The 26304-nt window shown below is 48.2% G+C and overlaps 1 protein-coding gene across 1 annotated transcript; it reads right to left on the bottom strand.

Moving 5' to 3' along the window:
• Positions 1-1059: 1059 nt before the first annotated feature.
• Positions 1060-26071, bottom strand: CDC42EP3 (CDC42 effector protein 3). Its single transcript, XM_039224168.1, has 2 exons — positions 25326-26071; positions 1060-3059 (listed from the first exon to the last, which is right to left on the bottom strand). Exon 2 carries the CDS (start codon positions 2825-2827, stop codon positions 2063-2065), a length of 765 nt encoding a protein of 254 aa, XP_039080099.1. The 5' UTR covers positions 2828-3059; positions 25326-26071; the 3' UTR covers positions 1060-2062.
• Positions 26072-26304: the final 233 nt, after the last annotated feature.

Here is a 26304-nt window from a genome sequence, read left to right as displayed (position 1 = left end):
ACGCTGCAGATGAAGAGTAAAATGAGAATAAATGGGACCAATAATTAAGAAGGCGGAAATGTCGAAAGGGTCTGGATGAACAGAAGAACACTGGACAGTTGTGGGATAGAAATACAGCTGAAGGCAGGGACTCAGGGCTCCAGGGAAACCGGTTTCCTCTTCTATGTGGTTCCTTGTCCCGCGTTTCACCTGAAGTTCAGAGGTTATTTTAGATGATCGGATGATAGAATTTCAACAGCTCCAAACCAGCTGGGACAATCACTGAAATGTCTGAGAGAGGAAGTCACTTCAGGATACGGTTCAAGGAGACATTAAAGTTACGATGTGCAAGCGCTTGACTTTGAAGGGGGAGGAGGGTGCTGACAGGAGGTTATGAATCGCTGTGTACATTTCCTGTTCCTGTTCCTTAACCGACATCCTCAGGCATCTCTCCTCCTTGGTGTGGGGGTGGGGAGGAGAGGAGTGTTCTCTACTGCCCTCCTTTTAGCTGCCTCCATCTTGTTTATATGGGACCTGCAGCGAGGAAACATCTGTCCAATGGGGACGGGGTTACGAGAGTTGGTTATAGTGCGTTAAAGTCAGAGATGCACAGAAACGAATTTTGAGAGGCTGGCATCAACGTTGCCCTAAAAACTCTGAGGGACCCCTGGGTGGCTCAGTGGGTTGAGTGTCCAACTTCAGCTCAGGTCGTGATCTTGCGGTCTGGGAGTTCCAGCCCTGCAATCAGACTTGCGGCTGTCAGCCTGTCGGTGCAGAGCCTGCTTTGGACCCTCTGTCCCCCCTCTCTCTGCCCCTCCCCTACTGATGCTGTCCCCAAAATAAATATTTTTTAAAAAATTCTGATCTCACATGTCCATTTTTCCTAAAATTGAGGGGTGCTGTATCTGGAATCGCAAACCTTCGGGAAATAATCAAAACTGCAGAGTGGATGGATATTACCTCCTACCTTATTTTAAAGGCTCACATACACTTCAGAGAAGCAGCTTTCCTAGTCCTGGACTTACAGAAAAGGTTATCATTCTCTTATTATGTTTTTATTTATTACTATAAACAAGCAACTTCATTTTAACATTTACTCTTTATTGTGTTGCATGAAGTACCTATGTAATGCAAGTATGTACTGTACTAAAATACCTATATTTCCAAATAACATTATATGGTGTAGCCCACAGTCTCTGCAGAAGCATCTTGAGTAACCTGTACCTTTATACTTTACAATCCATTGCTGGGTGCTGTGAAAAGTATGATTAACAGATGAAGAAAAAGAAATAAAGCTAAATATGAATACACTTTTCCAAACATATACATACGCAGCTTACAATGGGACCCCACATGGAAACAAGTCAAATGACATTTGATGTAATATCTATAAAATGTAGACTCTGCAATAAAAAGCCAAAGGCACATAAAAATATATTTTAACTTTAAAAATAACTTAGTTACAGTAATACTTTGCTTGTGTCTTACCAACATGTAGCGGACAGTCAGAATTTCGCGAGATAGATAGAATATATAGGGATATAAAGAGCTACAAGAAAATCCCCTGAACCCAAAAAGTTGTTCAAATGTGAAAACAGAAATAGTTTTAACACTGAAGAATTTGCTATGGCGAGCCCAAATGATATAATCTAGAAAAGAGTCTAGAAAAAAGGCTTAGGTGTTAAATAAATTTTGACTTCTTCCTGCCCAGGAAATGCTAGAGTACTGTGAAGTTCTTTAACGTGACTTGCGCAGCCCTTCGTAACTAGTGCCAGTCCTGGCCAAGCCAGATTTCTTACGTGTCTGGAAGCAGAAAACATGAGCTGAACATCAGCAATACCCGCCGAAAAAAAATGGGTCCTGACTGACTCACTTTCTTTCTGCCAGGACAGTCTTTTGCTTTGTTTTGTTTTTGCAAACAGGGCGTAACAGGTGCAAAAAATACTTTGTAGGAACATTATTTTAGAAAACCTATCACACAACGGCAAACACAGCCAGCGATGCTCTCCTCTTGGACTGTGGTTGGTTTAGTTTTTATTTTTTGATACCTTCTACCCCCGAGGACCAGAGTTGGCGGTGGCTGTTACTTATTTTTATCCATGACATTCAGCACCTCATCCAAAAACGAGGGCCCCAGATCGAGCTGCAGGGAGAGGAGGGACCCCGTGAGATCGGAGAGGGACTCCTCTGATTTAGTCTTTTCCTTGACGAGCTCGCACGGGGCAGGCTGGTCATACATGTCCTCGGCCGGCCAGTCGGGGTACTGTTCAGAGAGGCTGGAGGAGTGGCTGTCCCTGCCCTGGCTGGACTGGGACGCGGACCCGCTGGAGCCCCAGGACATGTCTCCCTGGTGGCCTGTCCCATTCTCCAACAGACCGCTTTTCTCCGGGGCCTTCTCCTCCACGACGGGCTCACAGCTGAGCCGGGGCAGCTTGGCCGGCCCGAAGGACTCCTGCTTAGAACTAAACGTCACCGGTGACAGTAAGGGCAGCATGAGCGCCTGGGAGCCTCCGATGGTCGGCAGGGAGATGGCGTTTTTGAGCACCGGGGAGGGCGTTTCTGTGAACATGGAGTCGGACGTGCTGTTGGCCCGGAAGAACTCGCCGTGGCCGGGCAGCTGGCCCAGGCGGGCCTTCTCCTGGTTTCCCGGCAAAAGCTCGTAGTTCCCCTGGAGGAAAGAAATATCTCCAAAGACGTCATGCTGGCCCTCTTTGCCGATGTGAATGGTGTGGCGGAAGTCTCCCAGAGGAGGACTGATCATATCGGGGGACAAGATGTCCCTCAGTTTAAATTTCTTTCCTTTCTTGTTATTGGCAGCTTTCAGGTAAATTGGGGTCTTGGCTGGCATTTTGGAGTCGGAGAAGGTCTGCTTTGCCAAAGGGAAAAGGGCCACTTTCTTCGCAGATCTTGTTTCCGAATATCCTTTCTGATAGGATCTGTCACATCATTTTTCTCAAGAAGCTTCCAGAAGTGGCTCTGAAAGGAGCCTGGGTTTAAGAGGCCTTCCTGAAGTCACAGCCACGGGTGGCGTCCTGGTGGGCCAGTTCCGTCATCCAACCCCTTCCACAGTGGGGAGAAACCTGGAAAGGAAACCAAAGCAGGTTATAGTCAGCTGACCATTCAGGGTTCACGGGGGCCTGCCTGTTCCCCCAGAGCCTGTGAATAAAGGCAGGACCAGTTCCCATCTACAGCCAAACTTGATTTTATTTTCTCTCTCTATCAAGTAGGATAAAAACTTTAATCTCGGGGTCTTTTACTAAGGGCCCACTAATCTTAGTCTTATTTTAGGGGGGAAAAAAAGGGAAAAGGAAAGAAAGAGATGAAAAAAAAAGCTCGTATCTATGACATCAGTATTTTCTAAACATGGCCATGGACACAATTTTCTGCAGATGCCTAAGATTTTAGATTTTTCCTCTATTATAAGAACTGCTGTCAGCACATGACCAGAGTGATTTCAGCTCCTTCAATACAAAGTGGATTTGCTTTAAAATGTTTTCTCTTTTGTTTGATAATATTTTGTTGTTGAGTTCTGCATCTAAATACATTAATGCAATGCAGCGATTAGTCCTATAAGGAAAGGGGCTGGAATTATCACTGGCTAAGTGACAGCGGCTATTATATGCCAGTGGCCAACAAAATCTCAGCAAAATGCCGTCTTCCACATGAGAAAATAGGGATTCAGGAGTCAAACAGTAAATCACCCTTCGTCAAGAACACCCAGCTGGTACAGAAAGAGCTGGAGCTGGAACCAAGTTGTGGCACAGAAAACTGGGCTGTCAAGGGATTCAGGTCTTGGAGGCATTTTTTGATAGAAGCAAAAGAACAAAACTTCTTTTCAAATTAAAAATAGTGTGATCATCTACAACAGGGTGGGGTCTTGGAAATACTTTTGGAACACGTGTTGATAAAGTGTGTGTCCTCTCCTTGTGGTAGGTGGCACCCCAGAGTAACCCCCATGATGTGCCTCTAGATGCTAACACCTGTGTGGGCACAGCCTGGGACTTGCTTCTAAACTACAGAATATGGCAAAGGTGGGGGGATGTCACCACCCCGTGGTTAGGTGACATGATAAAAGAGTCTATCTTAGACTGGAGGAGGGTGCCGTTCACTGGCTTTGAAAAAGTAACTTCTGTGCTGAGGGAGGGCCTGTGGAGTTTTTCTGCCGACAACCTGGGGGAACTGGAAGTAGATTCCCCTGGCCCCGGTTGAGCCTCTGATGAGACCAAAGCCCCCTGACACCTGTCTCACAGCCTGATGAGACCCTGGAGCTAAGCCCTGCCTGGGCTCCCAACCCACAGAAACTGTGTGACAATAACTAGGTGATGCTGTAAGCCACTAAGTTTGCGGCAATGTGTTACCAGCATAGAAAATGCACACGCTGTCCCTGCATGTGCTACTTCACACAATGAGAAGCGCTAAGCCAGGAGGTGTGGGGCTCTGGGTTCTCATCTTACAGATGAGAAACTCCTCATCTCTTAAAAATAAATCCTCTGACTCTTCAGTCCCATCAGCTGGCGTGAAGAAGTTGAAAACCTTTCCCACTACGGGAATTCCTGAAATGCTCTACTGAGACCTCTCCCATTGGGCTCCCCTCCCCATTGGCAGCGGAGCAAATAAAGAAATAAATGTCCAAGAGCTGAGCTGGGTGGTTGCTTGGAGAGAGCCAGTCACATTTGCTCTGTAGCAGCTGGAGGCTATCTGTATGAAAACTTTGAGTCCATTTCCCCATGGCAGGTGGAAAGAGCTGTGCTCTGGCACCCAGCGGCAAGGTCCCAACGAGCTCTGTTTGGGAAGTGGCATGCCCCCCAGGCTGGACAAGGCAGGGACCGATGGGCTTAGAGAGGCCAGCCCCACCCCGCCCTGACTTCGTCTGTGGGGGAGGAGGTCCACGCAGCACGAACTGGTTTGCACCTGGAGTGAGCCGACCCTGAAGCTGCCAGCTCGGAACTCACACGCACCACCTCTCTCTTTAGTCCCAACTAAGGACCTGGCTCCACCAGGCTCCCCGAAGTGCTGCTGCTGCGGCCACATGGAGGTGCCCCGTGGTTCTGCTTCCCACATGAGGTTAGGGCTGCAGGGAAACAGTTACTAACAGAGATGCGCAGAAGAAGCCCCGCTGGTGGGTCCGGATGCTCTCTCAGCTTTGACGCTAATTTGGGTCTGGGGGCAGTGGCAAGTGGCACAAGTCCAAAGCCCTGGATCCCAATGGCAAGATGTCCTCTCCCCTGTGAATGTACAACAACCGGGGGCCCCTGCCACTCAGGGGTGACTGGCACTGCCCTTCTGTACCTCTGGGCACAGCGTGGTGGATGGTGGCCTGCAGGAGCCGCCAGGGCACCGGGCCCACAAGAGGTGGGGGCAGCCCTGAGGGACAGGTGTCCCTTGGAGCGGTGTCCAGGCTCACACAGCCAGGAGCACAGCTGCCAGGGAGAGATACAGCATGTCCTCTGCCAGCTCAGGGGCAAGGGACGGCTGCCCGTGGTCAGCGGGTGCAGCCAGGGTTACGCAAGGCCAGAAATCGAGGCGGGGCCCTTCCAGTCAGGCAGGGAAGTAAAAATACGGTGAGGATGCAGCCAGAGGACCGTGCTCTCCTCCCTGCTGACTGGGCCACTCACCATCGCCCTCACTTGAACAGCGTCTGGCTGCTCTGGGGAGAGAAGGGAGAGGAATGCCCGCCCTCAGTCCCTGTGGGCCACGGTCACGGCCGTGGGCACTGCCGGCCTTTCACCAGAGGCCGGCTCAGTCTGGTAGAAGCTGGGTTTTATGCCAGGGGCATAGACGCAAAGGCAGAAAGGAAGGGACAAAACATAGGGGGAAAAGAGGAAGAAAATGCTTGGTGAGTGAAGGTTAGATCAGCTGCAGGCAGTGAGCCTAGAGTGGAGGAGAAGACACTGTAAAGGGCATTTTTCCTCCTATAAATATTTACATAGTGTTTATTGAGTGAGAGGGATGTAGGCTTCTAGGACTTTGCAAACAGTAATTTGTATTGAATTTCTCCCATGTACCCATGAGCTCCCATTCATTGGAAGTTGTTCGGGGTTTTTTTAAAAGTAAGTGTGGACATAAATGTCTCTCTAGCTTTAGGTGAGTTGCTATTTGCAATGTAACGTGGGGGAAATGGAGCTCTGACCCCATCCCTCTATTTAATCTCTCTTCTCCTGTTCAGGGGCAACCATGTTTGACCTAATAATGAGGATTTCTCACACTGGCTGCTTCCCCCCCCCCCTTTTTGGATATTCTGGGCCCCCTGGCTTATCAGCCAACGTACATCAATGTGGCTTTCCCTTCCTGGCCTATTCCCTCCGCATCTTCTCTGCCATTGCTAATGCACAATTTCTTAGTTGTTAACAAAGGAGCTGGTCCTGGGGAGGGTACGTGCATGCACCTGGGAACCATCAACACTAAGTATTACTGAGAGCATCTCTATGTTCTGGGCACCGTGCCAGCCTTGGCTATGTACAAGCTCACTCAGAAGAACCCACGAGGCTGCTACTGTTAACATCCCCATTTTATAAATAATGCACTGAGGTACAGGCATTGAGTCTTGAGTCCCTTTGCCAAGGATACATGGCTACGAGGCACTAAACCCAGTGGCCAGACTCCAGAGTTTAAGGTCCTGACACTTAATGATCACACTCACTGGTAATTCAGTCAACTCCCAAATTATGAAGGGGGTGCATTCCAGAGACTGTTTAAGAAACAAACGTGTGATGACACACTGGGCTGATAAGGGTGGGGTCAGGCCTTGCGTCTACCCGGTGGTGAAAGCCCGAACAGATTCCACCTCATTGGAAGGTGGTTGCCTTTGACACCAGAATTCCACTTACAGAGATTTACCTGGCTTGCATGTAGCGGAAATAATACATGTACAAGATTATCAAATCCAGGAGGTTACAACAGTCTTGAGTTGGAAACAACCTAACTGTCCACCGATAAAGGACCGGTTAAAGAAATTAAGGTATTATCAATTACGAATGACTATTACACAGTTCTTATAAAGGTTGCAACAGCTCTTTGTCTGCTGATAGAAAGAGCTCAAAGATATCTATCTATAAGATACTGGTTCGTGTGTCTAAGTACCTCTGGGAGCACACGCAAGGAACTAATCATGGTGACCGCCCCCAGGAAGGGGTGGACAGGACAGGACAGGGGTGGGAGAGAAACTTCTCACTGTATAGCCTTGTGTGACTTTGGGTTTTTGAACCACACGAATGACTTAGCCATTAGTTATTTAAATAAGTAAGTAAGTAAGTAAGTAAGTAAGTATAAGGCTGCTTAAACCTCAGAGCGAATGTTATACAAAGGTCCTGAAAAGCCTACTCAACCTGTTACTGGATCATAATGCAAACACTCGTGTGGCAATTGTGTTCAAAAGCCAAAATGGAGGGTGGTGCATGTGGGTATAGGAAGACCTCAGGAGAGGGCTGACCTGGTCTCTCCGGAGCATGGCCAAGGGACAGATCACCTCTTCCTACAGGGACCTGGCCTTCACGTTTGAGGCAGCACGGGTGTTACTTTGCAGAATGGAAAAGATCTCACAAGAGAAGGGTTTTTAGCCACCAAGACGTGAGAAGAGCTAAGAGGCAGAGGATGCAGCAGTGTCCATGAGGAGGGCAGCACCGACCAGAGGACACACCGGGGCTCGGGCGCACAGCTTCCGTTCAGGCGGTGGCTACTGGCACGGACCATGCTCTACGACGCCACGGTCCTAAACACCCAACGCGAAATCCTGTCCCTGGCTCACCGCTTGCAGAAAAGGAGACCTGGGCTCCGGGAGGCTACCGGCTACGGCAGTAGATACAGCGGGGATGAATCCCAGTGGGAAAGCCTGAGTCAGGCGACACCCCAGAGGCTTTGCCCTCTGCCCAGAAGGAAGTGGGATTACTTGCCATAGGTTGGGGTGGGGAGAGCAAGGAGGGGCGCCCAGGCCAGGTGTGAACTACGCAACCAGAACCCGGGTGTTACACGGGTCAAATGAAGAGAACTGCTAGCCTGTGACTATCAGTCAAGACTCTACCATCCATCCTGAACACCTGGTACCGAACCACCCAAGGGATGCTGCCTGCCCCCACTCGGGGCCTCTCTTGGCCCTGATTCCTCTCCTCCCACCATCTTCCTCAAATCCCAAGACAGTAAGTCAGAGAGAAAGGAGGCAGGAAGACAAGAAAGAAAAAGAGAGGGAGACAGAAAGAAATCTTCCCACGTGTGGGCCTTTTCTCAAAAACTCTCCTCTTGACCCTGAAATCCAAACTCTCCACGATGCCTTGATCCCTTTCTTTTTTTTTTAATGGTTTTTTATTTTTATTTACTTCTAGGAGAGAGAGAGAGAGAGACAGCGTGAGCAGGGGAGGGTCAGAGAGAGAGGGAGTCACAGACTGGAACAGGCTCCAGGCTCTGAGCTGGCTGTCAGCACAGAGCCCGACGCGGGGCTCGAACCCACGAACCGCGAGACCATGACCTAAGTGAAAGTCGGACGCTTAACTGACTAAGCCACCCAGGCGCCCCGCCTTGATCCCTTTCTCTGTGTTCTTGGATCACTGTTTGCTCCTCTTTCTCCCACTTCGATGACACTGGAGATAATATTCATCTGGGAAACTAGATCCCTTGGAAAGCAAAGGTCCCAGTCCCGGGGCACTGGAGAGGATAGATTTTGTCAACAAAGGGGGTCACCCCCCCAGTCAGCTGCTTGTCACCCTCTAGCAAGGTGAGAGAGCATGTCCGGCAGATGTGGGGACATGGGTCCAGCTGCAAACGCACAGGCCCCCACTTACAGGAATCTGGGAGAAACGCAAGTATTCCACGACACGGAAGGACTCGAGGGGAAGTTAATGTCACGGTTTGGATAAGAATGACAGCATTGGAGCTGTCTTTCCCGCCATAAGCTGGCCAATTCCATTTTCTGGTCACTGAATGAAGCATAAGTGACAGTGTTAATAAGAGAAATCATCACTATCATGATAATAACTCAATGAAGAAAAAAACTGAAGCAGCCCTTTGATTCACTTCCTTACCATCCTTTTGGCAAACAGAATGATGCCAAAAAAGACCAAAGCAGGGCCGTGGCCAGGAGGTGGGGGGAAACAGGGGGTTCTTAAGAAGTGACACACGGAAAACTCAGTTCCTGAATCATTTAAGAGCTGACCAGACTAACAACTCATCTGAAAAGAACAAAGAGGTTTAGATGTTTAAAATTCCATTTATTTTAAGAAAGGAATGTTTGGTTGGTCTACTAATTATTTTTAGAGTAATTCTTGGTGGAGAGAGAGGGTAAAAAAGTCCTTGCATCCTGCAAAATAGGTTGCGATGTTGATTTAAAACACACATGTGTAAAGACAGGGACAGGTGGGGGGTGGGGACACCATCCTGAGGTTTTTTCATTCTACTTTCGGGAAGTGAGCGTGTACCGGACTTCCCCTTTCTTGCTTGGTTGTCACATCCTCCAAGGACATCCTAGCTTCTTACCACTTTTCACTTTGCCTCCCTTCTTCCAAACATCCAGATGCAGCACTGCCGCACAGCACCTGGGCCCCAAGCAAAAATGTGACATGCTTCCTCCTTCAAGTCTGAATCGTCAGTCCCCGGGGAAGGATGATGAGGACTCAGTCAAGAACTTCTCCACCCCCAGCCATCTTCAGGGTATTTCTATGCGCTGTGAGAAGCCCTGGAAAACTGTTTGGCCCCGGACTCCACACTTTAGAAGGGATAAAGGCTACCTGGAACATGTTCCTACATGTTCGGAGGAGTCCCAACTGGGAGACAAAGAACTTGGTCATGACACATGAACAGCTCAAGGAGGGGAGCGGCTGAAAGAAAATTCAAAGCGAAGGAAAACGAATCTTTAGGAATCTCAAGGATTCATTTAAACCTTCATCGAAAGGGGATTAGCTTATTCTCTGAGGCCCCAGGATTACTCAGCAGAAGCTACAGGGACATAGATTTTGGCTTCTCCAAGGGAGACTCCAGGTCTCTCAAAGATGGAAAGGGTGGCTGTGGGATGGGGGATGGCGATCAAGGTCTGACGATGTCATAGGGAGCAGCCCTCATCCCAGGCCTCCTCCGTGGTGCATGGTGGGTGGTGATTTTGTCCCTGCTCATTCTAAGTCTCCTACTGGGGAATACGATCACTGCCAACGGACTCATGGCCTCTGGTCACGCTCACAGACTTTACCTAGAAGACTTTCCATTTGAAGACGGCTGTGTTTTTACTAAAATTTCAAAGAATTCGAAATTCACAGAAAAAAAAAATCACAGTATTTGAAATTCCACACTCAACTTCAATCAAAATCTAAGAGAAAAAATGTAACCAGAGAACACCCGATAAACAGCATCCTGAAGGGATGCTTTTCATATTTTTGGTCTACTTATTCTACCCATCAAAAGATAAGAAGATGCCTTTTATATTTTTAGATTCTTACCCTCTCCCACATCATCCAAACCGAGGACACAGCTGTATAATGCAAGACAGCAAAACTCCACATTCTCTTGGCCCCCAGCTGCCTAGCTTTCTTTCATGCACATGAACTTACAGCCAGACTGAACAGACTATATTTTATAGACCCACTCAGAAAGGCTGATACATCTCACCTTCACTTATTTATAATGGACTTCTCGTTTATGATTCAGCTACAGCTTGTATTTATTTTTCTTTTACGACCTGCTTTGTAGAAAGCCACAAACTCACTGCTAATTTGTGTACACACCTCACATTTATAGGATCTAATAGTACAAGTTGAAAGATGTTTTAGAAGCGAAACTGGAAGACAGCACATCCACCTTGAGAGTCTGCGCTTTTGAAGACAGGCCATTCCACACCCTTTCCCAGTAAAATCAGTTACTGGGGAGGACTCGAAAGGGACATTGAACTCTGGCACCTGTAGCAAGGTGGGAGAAGGAGGACAGGTTCTCTCGAAATGCCTGAGTCATTTATCATGACTAGTTTTACATGGGGCAGAGACTCAGGGCTAGTCAGGAAGACCAAGGCTGGCACGATAGTTTGGCGGATACGTGAACTGCTCGCATGCTTCCGTAACTAATGGATCCCACCTGACCTGAGAAGCAGCGGGGACAATATCAATGCAGAAAGAGAACTTGACCACACAGGTTAGGCCCCTTGAATACTCTGTTTTCTTAATGGGGTGAAAAGACAGATAGGGGATCTTCCATGTTGTTCTCCCAACCTGCTCGGGTCCTCGATAACCATTCATTCTCAGTGGATGGGCTGAATCATGGCATCTCCACATCATACCACCACTGGGTACATGTGGCCAATCCCATTCGCCGCCCACTTCCAAGGCAGGCTCTCCTGTGTTATTTGTATGTAAACATCTGTGCACAAATATTTATCTAATGAATGAATGAATGTCCCCTCAGACTGGGCTGTCTATGGACACGAGCTGGGTCCTCTCTGTTTGCCTCGCACTACACATGACACGCAGTGAACATCAAGACAAGAAGTGTTTAAATCCATAACCCCTGTGACACTTTCTGTCATGAGAGAGGAGTTGATTTGCTCCCCGGTTCCGCCCCCAGTCCAACTCTGCAGGGGCTCCTCAAGGAAGTGGCAAGTTTGAAATGCCTGCTTTTCTAAGGAATTCACACTTATGAATATTAATGCCAAACGTCTGAGTGTTTGTTGTGGGCCAGGTAGGTGTTAGAAAACACCTCTGAGGAAGGGATCTTAGATTAAGCCCGTATCTTTGGTCAATCAGCCAAAACATGAAGGAGCTACGATTTGAGCCACAGCTCGACTCCTCAGTCCGGGCTCTTAATTGCTACTGGTCGGCCAATGTGAGAACTTGCACATAAGTGAGTTCAGAATGGAATGTCCACTGCAGGCTACCTGCCTTAAGGTCTGACAGCACGGAGAAGTGATACACTATGGTCTCAACATCAGTGAGAGGCGGAGATCAGAACTTAACCTTGTTGGGAAGCAAAAATGAATAAAATGGTCCTAGACACCAACCAAAAGAATTTTGTCAAAAAGGATCTCAAAAGGAATTTGACTTTCTGTAAGAGAAAAGCCTAATGGTTAAAATTTTGCAGCAATAAAAGCCCCTTGAGTCTCGAGGAGAAAAACAAACACCCTGTTCTTAGAAAATAGTGTTCAGTGCCGTTAATTCTTTTCCCAGAGGAAGCACGTGCAGGGGGCCATTTACAACAACCAAACAGCTTTCACCGGGGACAATGGCTCCCTTCCCTCACTAGTGACACTTCACTTCCCCCCAACTTTCTGAAACGAAGAACCCTGTGTTCCTTACATGGAATGTCCTCCCACCTGCTTATGATCGACCCTTACTCATAACATCCTCCAAGACCTGCTTTAGTCACTTCCTTCCCAGGGAAATTCTCCCAACTCCCCTCACGCAACCCAGACTCAGAACTGCATTGGCAGAGGCTTTCTTAGGACTCCTGAAGAGTCTGCATTTGTTATTTTTCTGTTTTCTGGTGTCGTGATTTTGTGCCTGATATCTCCAGATTGGTGGTAAGCTCCATAAGAATAAGGCGAGCAAAGACGCTATGAGTAAGAGCTAGTATTGACAAATTATAATCAGTGGGCCAACTCCAGACCTTGGCCTGTTTGTGTAGATAAAGTTTTATTAGAACACATCCAAGCCCATTCATTTATATGTTGTCTCTAGCTCAGCAGTTCTCAACTGAGGGTGATTTCACACCCCCACATCTGGCAATGTCGATAGATGTTTTTGATTCTCATGATGGGGGGGGTGGTACTGGCATTTAGTGAGTGGGGCCATGGATGATGCTAAACATTCTACAATGCCCAGGATAGCCCCCCCACAACAAAGAATTATCTGGCTCCAGTTCTCAGTGGTGCTGGCGTTGGGAAACGTGGGAGAGATGCTTTCACATGACAAGGTCAAAGTTGAGGAGTTACGGCAGGCTACTTGGCCCTCCAAGTCTAAAACACTAATGGACCCTTTACAGAAAAAGTTTGAGCCCCTGCCTTAGATATGGCATTTCCAGGGGTTGGATAGTTACTGTCCATCCCCCAACCTTTAACAATCCCCCTGCAATCACCCCCTCCCTCTCAACGTGGCTTCAACTGTCTCCTCTAATGACAAGAGAAGAAAATCAAAAGTAAGCTACTAGAAACTTTTGGACATTTCCAAACAATCGAGCACATGGTGAGTGGCTTCTTCAGCTTGGACAGGCTATTGACGGGTTTGAGAGCCGAGTTCCATTTGGCTTGCGTGGGAGCTGGGTGCGGGCCCAAGGTAAGCACTGTGCACACTAGTATTAGTATACAATGGATTGGAAATCAAAACAAATAAAACACTAAAAAAGACACTGCTCCTTCACAAATAGCATTGGACTTTTCTCCCCTGGCCTTTGAGACTTCACTTGGCTTCCCCCAGGCACTTCCTGTTCAACTCCCACACGAATGTGCCATCTTTTCCCCTTTTCTAGCCCAGCACAGCCCTTCTGTACTTTCCTCTCTTGGTAAACGGCAGGAAGTCACCCCAACCCAAAAGCTGGCTGTCACCCCCACCCCCTCCCCTTGCCTCATTCTCCAAATCAAGGCCCACGGCTGTCTCCTCTCATCAACACCACGGCCTCAGCCTTTTTTTTTTTTTTTAAATTCCTCAAGATCTCTCTCCTGCACAAGGGCATTTTGCCTCTCCACTTCTCTCCTTGCCTCCAACCTCATCTTGAGCGAGCCAGCTACAATGCCCAAGTCACCTGATCACTCTCGGTCTTCAAAGGCAGGCTCACTCTTGTAGACTGGACACAGAATAAGCCCTCTGGGTCCTGCCCACCCCTGCGGCTAGTATTTCCTGCCCGTTCCCCCAAGGCCTCTTAAACTGAGCCTCTACTGTACCTTGTTGGTTCTAAATGGTTTTTTTAAATGTTTTTTTAAAATGTTTTTTTAAATGTTTTCTAAATGTTTATTTTTTCTAAATGTTTATTTTTTTTAAATGTTTATTTATTTTGAGAGAGAAAGAGCAGGAGCAGGGGAGGGACAGAGAGAGAGGGAGACAGAGAATACCAAGCAGGCTCAGTGCTGTCAGCGCGGAGCCTGACACAGGGCTTGAACTCACGAACTGTAGGATCATGACCTGGGCCGAAATCAAGAGTCAGATGCTTAACCAACTGAGCCACCCGGGCGCCCCTACTGTGCCTTGTTTATACTTCAAAACCACCAACTATCACACTATGCTGCTGTCACCACTTCTGTCTCCCACCAGGTTGCCTTCTTTTGGGGAGAGACGATTACATTTACCTCACAGCTGGCACTGAATAAATGTTGAATAAAGGAACAAATGAGAAAGTTTGAAAGAGACTGTCTTGACTTGCTCCCCCTTCAACCCTGCCCCCCTTGTTGAAAGTCCAAGATGGAGTCTCTCTGTGACTCCTGTGGGGAAAAAAATAAATAAAATCATTTAACAAAGGAGCTGTGGCCTCTTGTGGCAAAGGCTTTCTTTCATTTCTCCATCTGTAAGACATTTTAACCTTTCTCTATCCATGCTGGGTAAGAATTTTACAGCCTATCAATGCAAGCCACAGTAATTCTATAGGCTCTGACAGATCTTTGGGATTAAGGCTGAGAATATTTGTTATCGTGCTATTTGAAGGGAAAAGACTTCAAGTCTTGACTGAAATGTGCAAATAGCATCTCAGAGAGACAGGCAAGAATAAATTGACAATACATTCCCCTGAATGCAGACCCGCTAGTTATATTTAAGTCAATCTTAAAGAATGAGGCCCTGGAAGAAACAATGAGCTCACTCTCCTGACCTTTCCTTTCAAAAGGAAATAGGTTAAGGGGGAAATTTGGATTATTTGGCCCAAAAGGTACAAGGAAACCACAAGAAAGTATAATGGACATTCGACAGAAAAGGGTTGTTTTGAATATCAATGTGGGACTAGCACAGAGCAGGTACTTAAGAAAAACAACTTATCAAATGAATGAACATATTGGCAAACAAAACAACAGAGCTCACTGAGGCTCTAGGCCTTAGGGGAGAAGCAAAGACTTCTCCCGACAAGTCAGGCTTGCAGGCTCCTTGGAGAACTCCAGACACACATATATATGCCAGTTATCGTCTATGTAAACGGAGACAATTATCCCCAACCTGCTTCTCTTCTCTTTTTTTTTAAATCTTTATTTTTGAGAGAGAGAGAGAGAAACAGAGCATGCGCAGGGGAAAGGCAGAGAGAAAGGGAGATACAGAATCTGAAACAGACTTCAGGCTCTGAGCTGTCAACACAGAGCCGGATGTGAGGCTGGAACTCACAGACCGTGAGATCATGACCTGAAGTTGGACGCTTAACCAACTAAGCTACCCAGGTGCCCCAACCTTCTTCTCTTAAAGGTGATTCTAAGAGCTGAGCACTATGTAAACACAAAGCATCATCTTTATACCAAGTGAAAAACCAGAACATCTACTGAAATTCAACATGACGGAGGGCAACCATTCTAATCGCCAAATTAATTTTCTCCTTAAATGTTGTCTGTAGCAGTCATCAATAAAATGGTTCGTGTCCACCCTGTAAACAGTCTCCACAGCTGGAAGAAACTCCCATGTCCAGCTGACTCAGGGGAGAATTCTTTCCTCTGACACGGGGCTAGCTTCTCCTACAAATGTACAGGCACCCTTTCTCTCCAGGTACAATTCTCCCAGCCTGAGGACAAATGAGACTTCTATGAGCTGGGAAAATGATCATCAACCACGATCGGTCAGATGAAGAAAAATTTAAGGGCCTCTAGTTATTTTCTTTAAATATTTGGTAAGCTGTCGGGTGAGAGGGAATGTGTAGGGTCCCAAGGAAAGACAGAGGCATGTGGTTAGAGGTCATGGCGAGGCCAGGTGGGGCTGGGGCTGAGGAAGAAGGCTAAAACAACTTGAATTAATCAGCTTGAAGAAGGGGAGAGGCCTCCCCGCTGAGGCTGAGATGCTGTCTGGATTCTCTGGGAGGGTAGGAGGGAGGAAGCAGTCCCCCTCCCCTCCCTGGGAGTTAGGTATCCCGTAGGCCAGGCTCCTGACTTAAAGTAGCAGTCTCTGGCAGGTGTCTGTGAGCTACACCGATGCACAGAGATGATATAACCATAGACTTGTAAGATTTATCCTTGGTATTAAAGACAAAGCATTTTACAACAGAGATTCCTCACATTGTGTTCCCCGGAACTCCCAGAGCTCAAGGGAGGCACATCTGGGTCACTGGTGAAGGGAAGGTAGACAGAAGAGTAGGGCCAACTTCCCTGCCCATTTCCTTCCTCCTCTTTAACCAAAAGACTCTCAAATCTGTTATTTAATATACTGGGTTTATATTAAGATTTTCTTTCTTTGCTGTAGCTAGAAAAAAGAAAAAGTCCGGAAGAGGAATCATGCTTTCTGTCACTCAACTCTTAGGGCCTTGGTTTTATGCTGTAGGGATGAGAGCAGCGCCGAAATTAAGGACCCTTCCACCTGTGAAATGCTAGAGTCTGTGATTCGACATCTGCAGAAACATCTAGTTTCCAGGGCATTTTAAGGGGAAAAAAACCATAACACTTTTTAATGAAGTTAAGACTATCCTTAGAATCAAAATACTTGTTACCAGCCTATAAAATGTTCATCATCTCTTCCCATCCTTCCTGGTACCAAATTAAGGGTACAAAGCAAGGCCGGTAATTTTCTCTGGGAGCCTCACTTTGCTCCTCTGCCGAGTGGAGGTAAGAACAGTGTTTCTTAGGAGGAGACAACACACGTATAAAGTGCTTGACAAAGTTCTGTTAGGCAATGAGCTGACAAATCAGTAGAAGAGGCAATTATTATTAATCCTTCCAAGAAACTAGAGCTGCATAAGGAATGAGGCAGGTTGGAAGTTCACTGTTGGGATTTTTATCCAACCTTATTTCTTTTAGACCTTGGGATCTAGCCATGTACCTGAACTGATTGTTTTAAATAGTGTGAACCTCCCCTGCCACACACACCCCCCCCCAAATGTTCTGGTTCCAAGTAGAATTCCTCATCCTGAGAAAAAAACCGGAAAGATGGAAAGAAGTCACCATCTCGCTGCCCACACTGCCCCAGAGGCATGTCGGCACTCCACCAGGCTTGTAAGTTAAGAACCACCTGCAGTGTAGGAGGGTGCCCATTTCTCCACATCCTCGCCAGCATCTAGAGTCCTCTGATTTGCTCATTTTAGCCACTCTAACTGGCGTGAGGTGGTATCTCAGTGTGGTTTTGATTTGTATTTCCCTGATGAGCAGGGATGCTGAGCATCATTTCATGTGTCTGTTGGCCATCTGGATGTCCTCTTTGGAGAAGTGTCTGTTCATATCTTCTGCCCATTTCTTCAGTGGATTGTTTGTTTCTCGGGTGTGGAGTTTGGGGAGTTCCTTATAGATTTTGGATACTAGCCCTTTATCTGATATGCCATTTGCAACTATCTTTTCCCATTCCATCGACTGCCTATTAGTTTTATGGATTGTTTCCTTTGCCGTGCAGAAGCTTCTAATCTTGATGAGGTCCCAATAGTTCATTTTTGCTCTTGATTCCCTTGCCTTTGGGGATGTGTCAAGTAAGAAATTGCTGTGGCAGACCCTCTGGAAAACAATGTGGAGATTCCTCAAAAAATTAACAGTAGAACTCCCCTATGACCCAGCAATAGCACTGCTAGGAATCTACCCAAGGGATACAGGGGTGCTGATGCATGGGGGCACATGTACCCCAGTATTCATAGCAGCACTCTCAGCAATAGCCAAAACATGGAAAGAGCCTAAGTGTCCATCAGCGGACGAATGGATCAAGAAGATGTGGTTCATCTATACAATGGAATACTACATGGCAATGAGAAAGAATGAAATCTGGCCATGTGTAGCAACATAGATGGAACTTGAGGTGTTATGCTGAGCGAAATAAGTCCGGCAGAGGACAGATACCACATGTTGGCACGTATAGGTGGATTAGGAGGAACTTAACGTAGGACCATGGGGGAGATGAAAGGGAAAAAAAGTGGGGAGAGGGAGGGAGGCAAACCATGAGAGACTCTTGAATGCTGAGAACAAACTGAGGGCTGAGGGGGGTGGGGGGGAGGGGAAGGGGAGTGATGGGCATGGAGGAGGGCACTTGTGGGGATGAGCACTGGGTATTACATGGAAACCAACTTGACAATAAACTATTTAAAAACTATTAAAAAAAAAAAAAAAGAAGAAGAAGAACCACCTGCCCCTTGGGGGAGCCCATAGCTGAAGGCTTGCTTGCGAGGAAGACAGAACGAAATACGCCCATGAACGTAAACTTTTACCAGACTTACACGAGTCTCCCCCCCCCCCCCCATCAACATTACTGTCTGTGGAAGACATTTCACTCTGAAGCCATCTGCGAGCAAGAAAACACTTTGCAGTTTGGTGCTATGTTAGGCACCTGGTGGGACACGTGGCTGGAGCTGACTGACTCAGTGAGAAGTAGGCTTTGGAGAGAAGCTTCCACGGGCCTTCGTCCTGGCTGATCTCTCACATTCACCAGCCTCTACTGAGGGGCAGGAGCAGAGGCTGCAGGGCTGACCCGCTGGGAGCAGACACTCAGGCGCACAGAAGCAAACGATCAGTACGTCCGCCAGGGGGTCCACGGTTCATGCAGTCACGGCCGAGAGAGGCAGGCAAGCACTAGGAAGTGCACTGACCATGACTCTGCCCAGTGCCAGGCTGACACGTGGCACTGAGCCGCCACAGTGGCACCCGGGCAGGAGGCTTCAGAACAGGTTGCACCTACCCAGCCAAGACGACTAGAGAAGGTTCTGGTGGTGGCCTGCTGCTCAGAGAACCCTGGGTGATCGTGACCATCAGAATCGAAGGACTGGTGGTGCCTCCCTTTGAATGTGGAAGTTCTGTAGCCTGGGAAGGAGTAACTTTACTGCCGCAGGATTCGATTTGTTTGCACCCCTACTACAGCAGGAGTTGAATAAGCTGCTAAGTGAACATGACTTCCGGCTTGACAACACTGGGAGAAGACCGTGCCCCAGGCAGAACTACAGAAGAGGCTAGGACTAGACTGCTATTCCTTTAGGTCCTGTTTGTAAAAGAGACGAAAGCTGACATGAACTAGGTTCAGTCCCTACTTCCAAGGAGCCGGCAGTCTAACTAGGGAGCCTCAAGGGTCCACAGACGATCATTCAAACGCAGTGTTACAATGCAAAGTACAAGACGCTGTGGAAATGACTCGGACACAAGCGGGGCAAAGAGTGACAGAATGACAGCGGTCTACAGCCAGAGCTGCAAAATGTCCATCTGCTTCTTCTGTGTCCCCGTCCCTCCCCTTCCGCTGCTTCACAGACAAGGGGGCAGAGCCCACCCCGGGAAGGGCAGGGTGCGCCTTGTGACACATCTGGCCAGCCAAGGGCTTAGAGCCTCGTCTCCTGCTGCGTTAAAATCAATGTTATACATCTGAACTGATCCTTGGCAAAAAAAAGAGAAAAAAAGTAAAAGAAAGAAAGAAATAAAAGGAAAAGCAATCAAATACATTCTGAAATGGCAAAGCCACATTAAACCCAAAATGCCTTGCTTGTTTAGAAACTGTGTGTAGCCTCTAATGAATTTGAACAGAACAGGTCTTTTTCAGCTACACACACAGTGATTTATCACTGGCAATGATGTGTCCACAGATATGACCTTCAAGCTGTCCCCCGAACATGACAGATTCCCAAATGTGTAAGCTGTCTAAATAGACGCCTGACTTTGAAGTTCCCTGCCTTGCACGCCGGCTCAGGCCGCTTGCCACAGAGCTGCCCTGGTCTGTTTCCCCACATAGGGTTTTCCGTTATTAGCAGTAAGACTGCTAGGCTGATGGGTGTCTTGATTCCAGCTCCCTGGGTTCTACAGATAGAGACGATCTGAAGGCATCCAGCACCAAACGCCTCCTCTAAGAGATGAGAGAGAGACCCTGAAGTCGGTTCCCCCCGGATCAGAGCTAAGACCAGAAGCTGTTTTCTCGACTCCAGTACCTCTGTGATGGCTTCCATTAGTTTCGTATTAATGTTATCAAACAGCAAAATGACAGGTGTGCTCACATCTTCTGGTGTTTTCTTGTGGCTCTAATCCGGGGGCTCTTGAAAATGTCCCCGGGCTCCTGAGCTCTGTAGGGCAGGCTGCAGTATACAGCTTCGGCCTCCGGCTTGATGGTTTCCTGTCAGTTGCTCTGTGGGCTAATGATTTGAGACTCTGGACACTATCTCCCTGTGGAGACTCCAAGCCCAGTGACATATTAAATGCTCTAAGAAGTCCTGCAGAAAGGGACCTTCGTCAAACTAGTTTCCCAAAGAATCCCTTTCTGATGCCATTCATACTTCAGAGTTCCAATTAGGTGGTGCTATACTAGCTAAGCACAGATGTGTTATCGCTGCAACATGGTTTAACGAAGAACCAAAGGGGGCGCCTGGGTGGCTCAGTCAGTTCAGCGTCCGACTCTGGCTCAGGTCATGATCTCACGGTTTGTGGGTTCGAATCCCGCGTCGGACTCTGTGCTGACAGCTAGCTCAGAGCCTGGAGCCTGTTTCAGATTCTGTATGCCCTTCTCTCTCTGACCCTCCCCTGCTCACGCTCTCTCTCTCAGAAATAAATAGAATATTAAACAAAAAACAACAAAGAACCAAAGGCCAGAAGCCTAATAACGATGTTTTCAAACATGCAAACAAAAGCCGAATCCCTGAAAATCAGGTTCTTTTCATTTCATACTTGAGATTCAAGGCTTCTACTGTTCATTCATGGCTCGAGCAAGCAATAAGGATTCATCGAATACTACTAATTTGGAATGCTACCAGCTTTCGCATGCATCAGTTTGCTTGGCTATTCAGAAAACAGTGAACTTTTAAAATATCGGTATCATCATTCCCATTATAAAACTGTGGGTTTTCATCCTTAAAATGGCTTTTCCACCAGAGATGCTGTCAAACTCGCCCACCACCAGAGATGCTGGTGAACTTGGCACTGAGATGAAATGTATCAAGGCCAAGCTAGGCCTTTTTTTTTTTAAAGAAAGAAACATACCCTACTATTGCTACAAAACTATCTGGCTACTTATATATTATTTTGGTTTGTGGGGTACTGTTTTATTTTGTAACCTTTAAAGGGTGGGGACAGAAGAAGGGAAGATTTGAAAAGGAAGCCGACAGCTTGAGGCTACTGCTCTTGGTTTTGAGGCAACCTGAGTTACTTTGGGCAGTGCTTTCTAGAACCTCTACTTTGGTCTGGACGGCCTCTCCCAGCTAATCACAATCCCACATGTCCAAGGCAGTGGATGCCAGGCAGGCTGATCCAGGGCACCTCTCTTAGGTTTCAAAGGCCTCCCTACTCTGTCTGTCCCACCAGAAGCTTATCTGGCAGCGCCCGGGGCAGGTGCAGACCTCGGAACTGTAAGGAGGCCTGACTTCCGCCAAGGATGGAACCTTCCTGCCCAGTTTACTGGTGGCTCCTGCCTCTTGCTTAGCTCCTCCCAAAGCAGTGTCATTATGAAACAGGTATTAAATGTTCATTGGGTGCCAGGGACTGAAGGGCCAGACCCCGTGGGTGTGGACACTGGCCTGAAGAAGGGACCATCCAGACCGCTACAGGACACTGCAGCCCCTGGTTCTCCTGAACTTCAATGCAGGGTTGTGGTCCTTCATCCTTGGCCCTAGAAGTTCCCTAGGCCCCTAGATGTTCAGGGCTTTCTTTTTTATTTTCCTCATTCCCGAGTCCTACAATTTCACGTAGCAAACCTCTTCATTTATGGTATAAATTAAATGCTCACGTTAACTAGCAGTCTGATGCTGGATCCACTGCAAGAGAAGACTGTGGCCATACCTGTGGGATTAAACTATCTTCAAAAATGAAATACTTCAACCGGTACCCCTCAAGGCTGGCAATTACTGCCATCTTCCTTTGAATATAGAGTCCTGTGAAATGAGTTCACTGCCAGAGGCCAAAACCCCTCATAAGGGTCAGATTTAATAGTCTTCCTGCCACTCCTCCCTAGTAGTGGGGGCGTGGTATTTAGTACAAGGTCAAGTAGACTTGAATCCAGACCTGAGTCAGATTTAATCGTCTTCCTGCCACTCCTTCCTGGTAGTGGGGGCGTGGCATTTAGTACAAGGTCAAGTAGACTTGAATCCAGACCTGATTCTGCTACTTACTTAGCTGTGTGGCCTTGGCCAAGTAACTAAACCTGTCTGAGGCCATGTCCTCATCTTGAAACAATACTATCTACGTCAATGAGTAGTTATGGATATTAAATAAGAGAGTCAATATTAAGCACCTGGGGGAAAAGAAATAAAAGCAACAAGGAAAGCATCAACCTTTTATTGTACACACTCTGGATCAGGCACTGTTCTAAGTGCATTATTATGTCGTTTCCTTTTTTTAATTCATTTCAACCTCCAAGTAATATTATTATGCCCATTGTATAATTGGTAAGCTGAAGTACACAGGCTAAGTAATTTGCCCAAATCACACAAGTATTAAGAGCTGGAGCTAGGCTATGAGCTCAGGCAGCCTGACTCAGAGAGAGGCTTCTCAACCTCAGGGTTTCCCCACCCCCCATCTCCTTGCCTCAAAAGGTACCGATATTCATGCAGGATTAGCCACTCCTACAGGCACATACTGGGTTGTTAAACTGTATATGCATATTTAGGCATGTTCCTTTCAGTGTAATTTTGGGCAAGTATAGAATAGGTCTGTCTCTGGCTTCCACACCTGTAAAATGGGGATATTAACAATTCCTCCTTCCACAGAATGATTACTAGAAATAAATGGGTTAATCAAGGTAAAGGGCTGAGAAGACAGCTGGGCATTTAGGACAGGCTCCATGTAAGAAGTATCTTTATCATCTAAAGTCCTGAACAGCGTGGCGTGTTAGCAGAATTCTTGGGCTCCGGGCACTTGGTAAAGGAGATTTTGTAGCTGGCTCAGGCTACTAGTTTCAAATGACTATCCTTGTTCTCTGGCAAAACATACTGCATTTAAAAATAGATTGAAGTTCTTATTCAATGAATAAGTCGGGTCCACAGGAGTCTGGTTAGAAAGAAATTAGGCCAGACCTGAATGAAATTAGACAGAAAATAAGAATTTTAACAGTTAAAAAGAAAACATCAGGGCATTCTTTCTGGAGGGTTTCTTCAGGTTAGGTATTGTACTGCACCCACTGGGTAAATGCTATGACTACAGGGCACGGAGCTTGTGAAAAATGTATGGCCTGGTAAAAATCTTTGGGTGATACAGGTTAAAACAGCCTTATCCCCACGGCTGTTGAATACCACGAACTTTAGAAGTGAGAAAGGGCAGCTTCTGTGAACATGTTGGACCTAAAACAAAACACCACATTAAAGGAAAAGTTGGACGGCAGAGAGACCGGCTCATGGGAGCCGATGGTTCTGTGTTTATTCCTCTTGCACATTCACAATAAAAAAATTAAAAAAAAAAAAAGGGGGGGTGATGCTCATTGCTTTAGCTGTCTTTACAAGTTACATTCAGAGAGAAAACAGAATTTTGCTGCTTAGATTTGGAGGCAAGGGGGAGCTCATCCGATTTCATGTCTGTAGCTGCTGCCACAGCACCATGTTCCAATCATGGAATTCAGAATGTAAATCTCTTGCAGATGATACCACTGGAAAACAGAAACTGCCATGGATCCAGAAACACTTCCAAATTTCTGTAAAGTTCTTATCTTCGGGCCCAGAGGCTGGTACTCAGTATTTTATTCAGTAAGTGAGGCCCCCTGGGAAATCTACATTCTTTGGGAGACTTAAGGAAGAACTTCCAACCATTCCTTGGCTATCCAAATAGTCGGTTATGTATGCCAGGTGTGACCGTGCTGAACAGTTCACAACAGCCCCGACGTATCTCTGGAGTGTTTCAATCTATTCTGAAAGGGTCTGTCACACACATACCGTCTAGCTAATTCTTTAACTGCCAAGAAGAGCTCGTACAAATTACAGGTGGTATCAAAGAGAAGACCTTTAGCGCTGTCCAGAGAAGTGGAGAAGTTGCATTTCTTGGTTGTTAGATGCAAGATCTTTTCTGAGTTAAAACGTTATAGGAGCCTTTCAAATAGCCTTAGGGACACCCCATCACCAGAGCTTCGTGGTGAGCCTTTTGTCTCCTTGGGACCTTAAGGGGAAGTCTCCAAGATTGCCTTTGCTGTTCAAACACGGACATCTGCTACACTCCAAATTTCTTGTTCTGTTTCAAAAGCAGCACCCCCAAGAAACTCTAGAATATTGTGAGGCCTACAAGTTGGGGGTGGAGAGGAAATCTGTGTCTCCCTAACACATTCATCAATTCCCTCCCCCTTCCCAGCACCTCCCTCTCCAGAACCCTCTACACCCTCAGCACACACATGCAGCGACTCCCCCAAATGCACCAGGGCTGGAAAGATTCATGTTGCAATACCCTCCTGACATTCCTATTCCCGCCCTCATTTTAATTCACTCACTGCCTTTTTTTTTTTTTTTAAACAAAAATGTAATTACTTGACTGTCAGCCTGGGCTGCACTCTGGGGCTTTTACTCTTTTCAACACAGCTGCGCTCTGGGCTTTGATGCTGCTGTCCACGCAGCTTGTCCCAGCCACAGCCTGGCTCTCGGTAATTCAACATTCAAGTGCATATTTATTTTTAAACTGACCTCTCCGAGACTGTACAGTATAAAGGAGGTCCTGCCAAAAAATATGCTACTTTCTATTTATAAGATGAAACACATGCCTCCCCAAGTCGAGGGGAGGGAGGGAGTGGAGTACAATAATTCATAACGAAAAAAATGGCCAGATCCATTCGTCCTCACGTGTCTGATACTTGTCTATGTCAAGGCAGTTTCAAGGAGAAAAAAAAAACTTGAAGACGCTTCAGCTGTTCAGAAGCCACCGTAAATAATTAATAATAATAATAATAATAATAATAAAGCTGCCAGATCTGCAGGTTGGAGCTCCAGCCACAATGCCCCGTCAAGAGAGAGGACACCCGGCGGGTACCGCCACCGCAGATCTGCACGGGGCACCCATGCGCGGCCCTGGTGCCAATCCACGATGGGAGGGGGGCGGTAGCCATGTGCAGCTTGTTCTGAGATGGAAAAATGGAATATGCGCCCAGAATGGCTGTCAAAATAGCTCGGAGGGCGCAGTGCAGCCCCACCCTGAAAAGCGGTGGGCACAAATGGTGGAGCTGTGCGTCTCGATCGTGCCACCCGAACCCCTCCCGGGCTGCTTTACGTCCCCTTTGGTCCTTTGGACACCAGCTGGGAAGGCGATGCTCTCGGCATCCGCCGCTCCCTGTGCGTTTCCAAGCCTAGCACCCCGCGCACGCCGGAAGCGGCCACGACCGCGGGTCCCACAGACTCACAGGCTGAGAGGAAGGAGCCCAGGGCAGGCAGCAACTCACCAGCAGCCCCGACGATCCCAGTCGCTGCCCCTGGGCGGGACGCCCCGCACGGACGCCTCCCGAGGACTCACGCAGTCCCAGCCCGTTACCCGCAGATCCTGCCGGGGCGGCCCGCGCGGCACCTCACAGCACTATTCACTCCGAGTCGGCGTAAAGGCGCGCGAGGCGGCGGGTCTCCAGGCGCGGCCCCCCGCTCCTGCTGGTGTAGACTCCGGCCGCGGCCGGGAAGGAAGGTGCAAGGCGGACTGAGCGCGCAGCGGCCGGACGCCGAGCTTGAACCTGTGAAGGGCGGGGCCCCGCGGGGCGGGGCCGGCGGCGCCGGGGGAGGGCCGGGGCGGGGCGGAGGGCGCGCGCGGCCTCGAAAGACCCACCCCGCCGCGGTACCTGCGCCCGGGCCGCGCGGAGCGGGCGGGGGTCAGCGGCGGCAGAGCCTGCGGGCCCCGGGAGTACAATGGGCGCCCATTGTTACCCCCCGGGCGCCACCCTTAAGGACGCGGCTTCCCCCCAAAAAGCTGCGTGGGGCTCCCTCCGCACAAAGACAGGTCGCGGGAAGCTCGCGCGACCTTCCTCAAAGAGGGACCCCCGGGGTGCTAGCTCCTGGGTGCCCAAGGACAAAGGGACTCCGCCCGCTCCCTGGACACCTGCACTAAACCTCTTGCGCCCACCTCTCCTCGTCCCAACAAGCCGATCTAGCCCGGCGAAGCTAGGGCGCAGCGGGCGGGTGACTCTCGGGGAAGCGGGGTCACCTGACCGCGCCGACCCTCCCCGGCCGCGGGTCGCGCAGCCAGCCGTAGCCCCGGCTCCGGGGAAAGGTGGTGTTTTGTCAGTTTCCAGCTCGCTCCCTTTGGAGCTGCTGCCAAAACCCGGAGAGTGGATTTGGCGCACTGGAGACGCCTGGGGCTGCGGGCTGAGCAAGTGGGCACGGAACCGCCGACGCTGCAGGTTTTTCCAGTCCAGGGGGAGGTGTTTCCTCTCCCGC

The sequence above is a fragment of the Hyaena hyaena genome, unplaced genomic scaffold (genome assembly GCF_003009895.1).
Source record: "Hyaena hyaena isolate Hyena2069 unplaced genomic scaffold, ASM300989v1 scaffold_1541, whole genome shotgun sequence".
NCBI classification, from domain to species: Eukaryota; Metazoa; Chordata; class Mammalia; order Carnivora; family Hyaenidae; genus Hyaena; species Hyaena hyaena.
Note: the sequence above shows the minus strand (reverse complement) of the source record. Positions and strands in the feature narration are given on the sequence as shown.

Bases quoted from the DNA above. Each gene is read 5' to 3' on its own strand.
- CDC42EP3 (XM_039224168.1), bottom strand. From the start codon at position 2,827: ATGCCAGCCAAGACCCCAATTTACCTGAAAGCTGCCAATAACAAGAAA.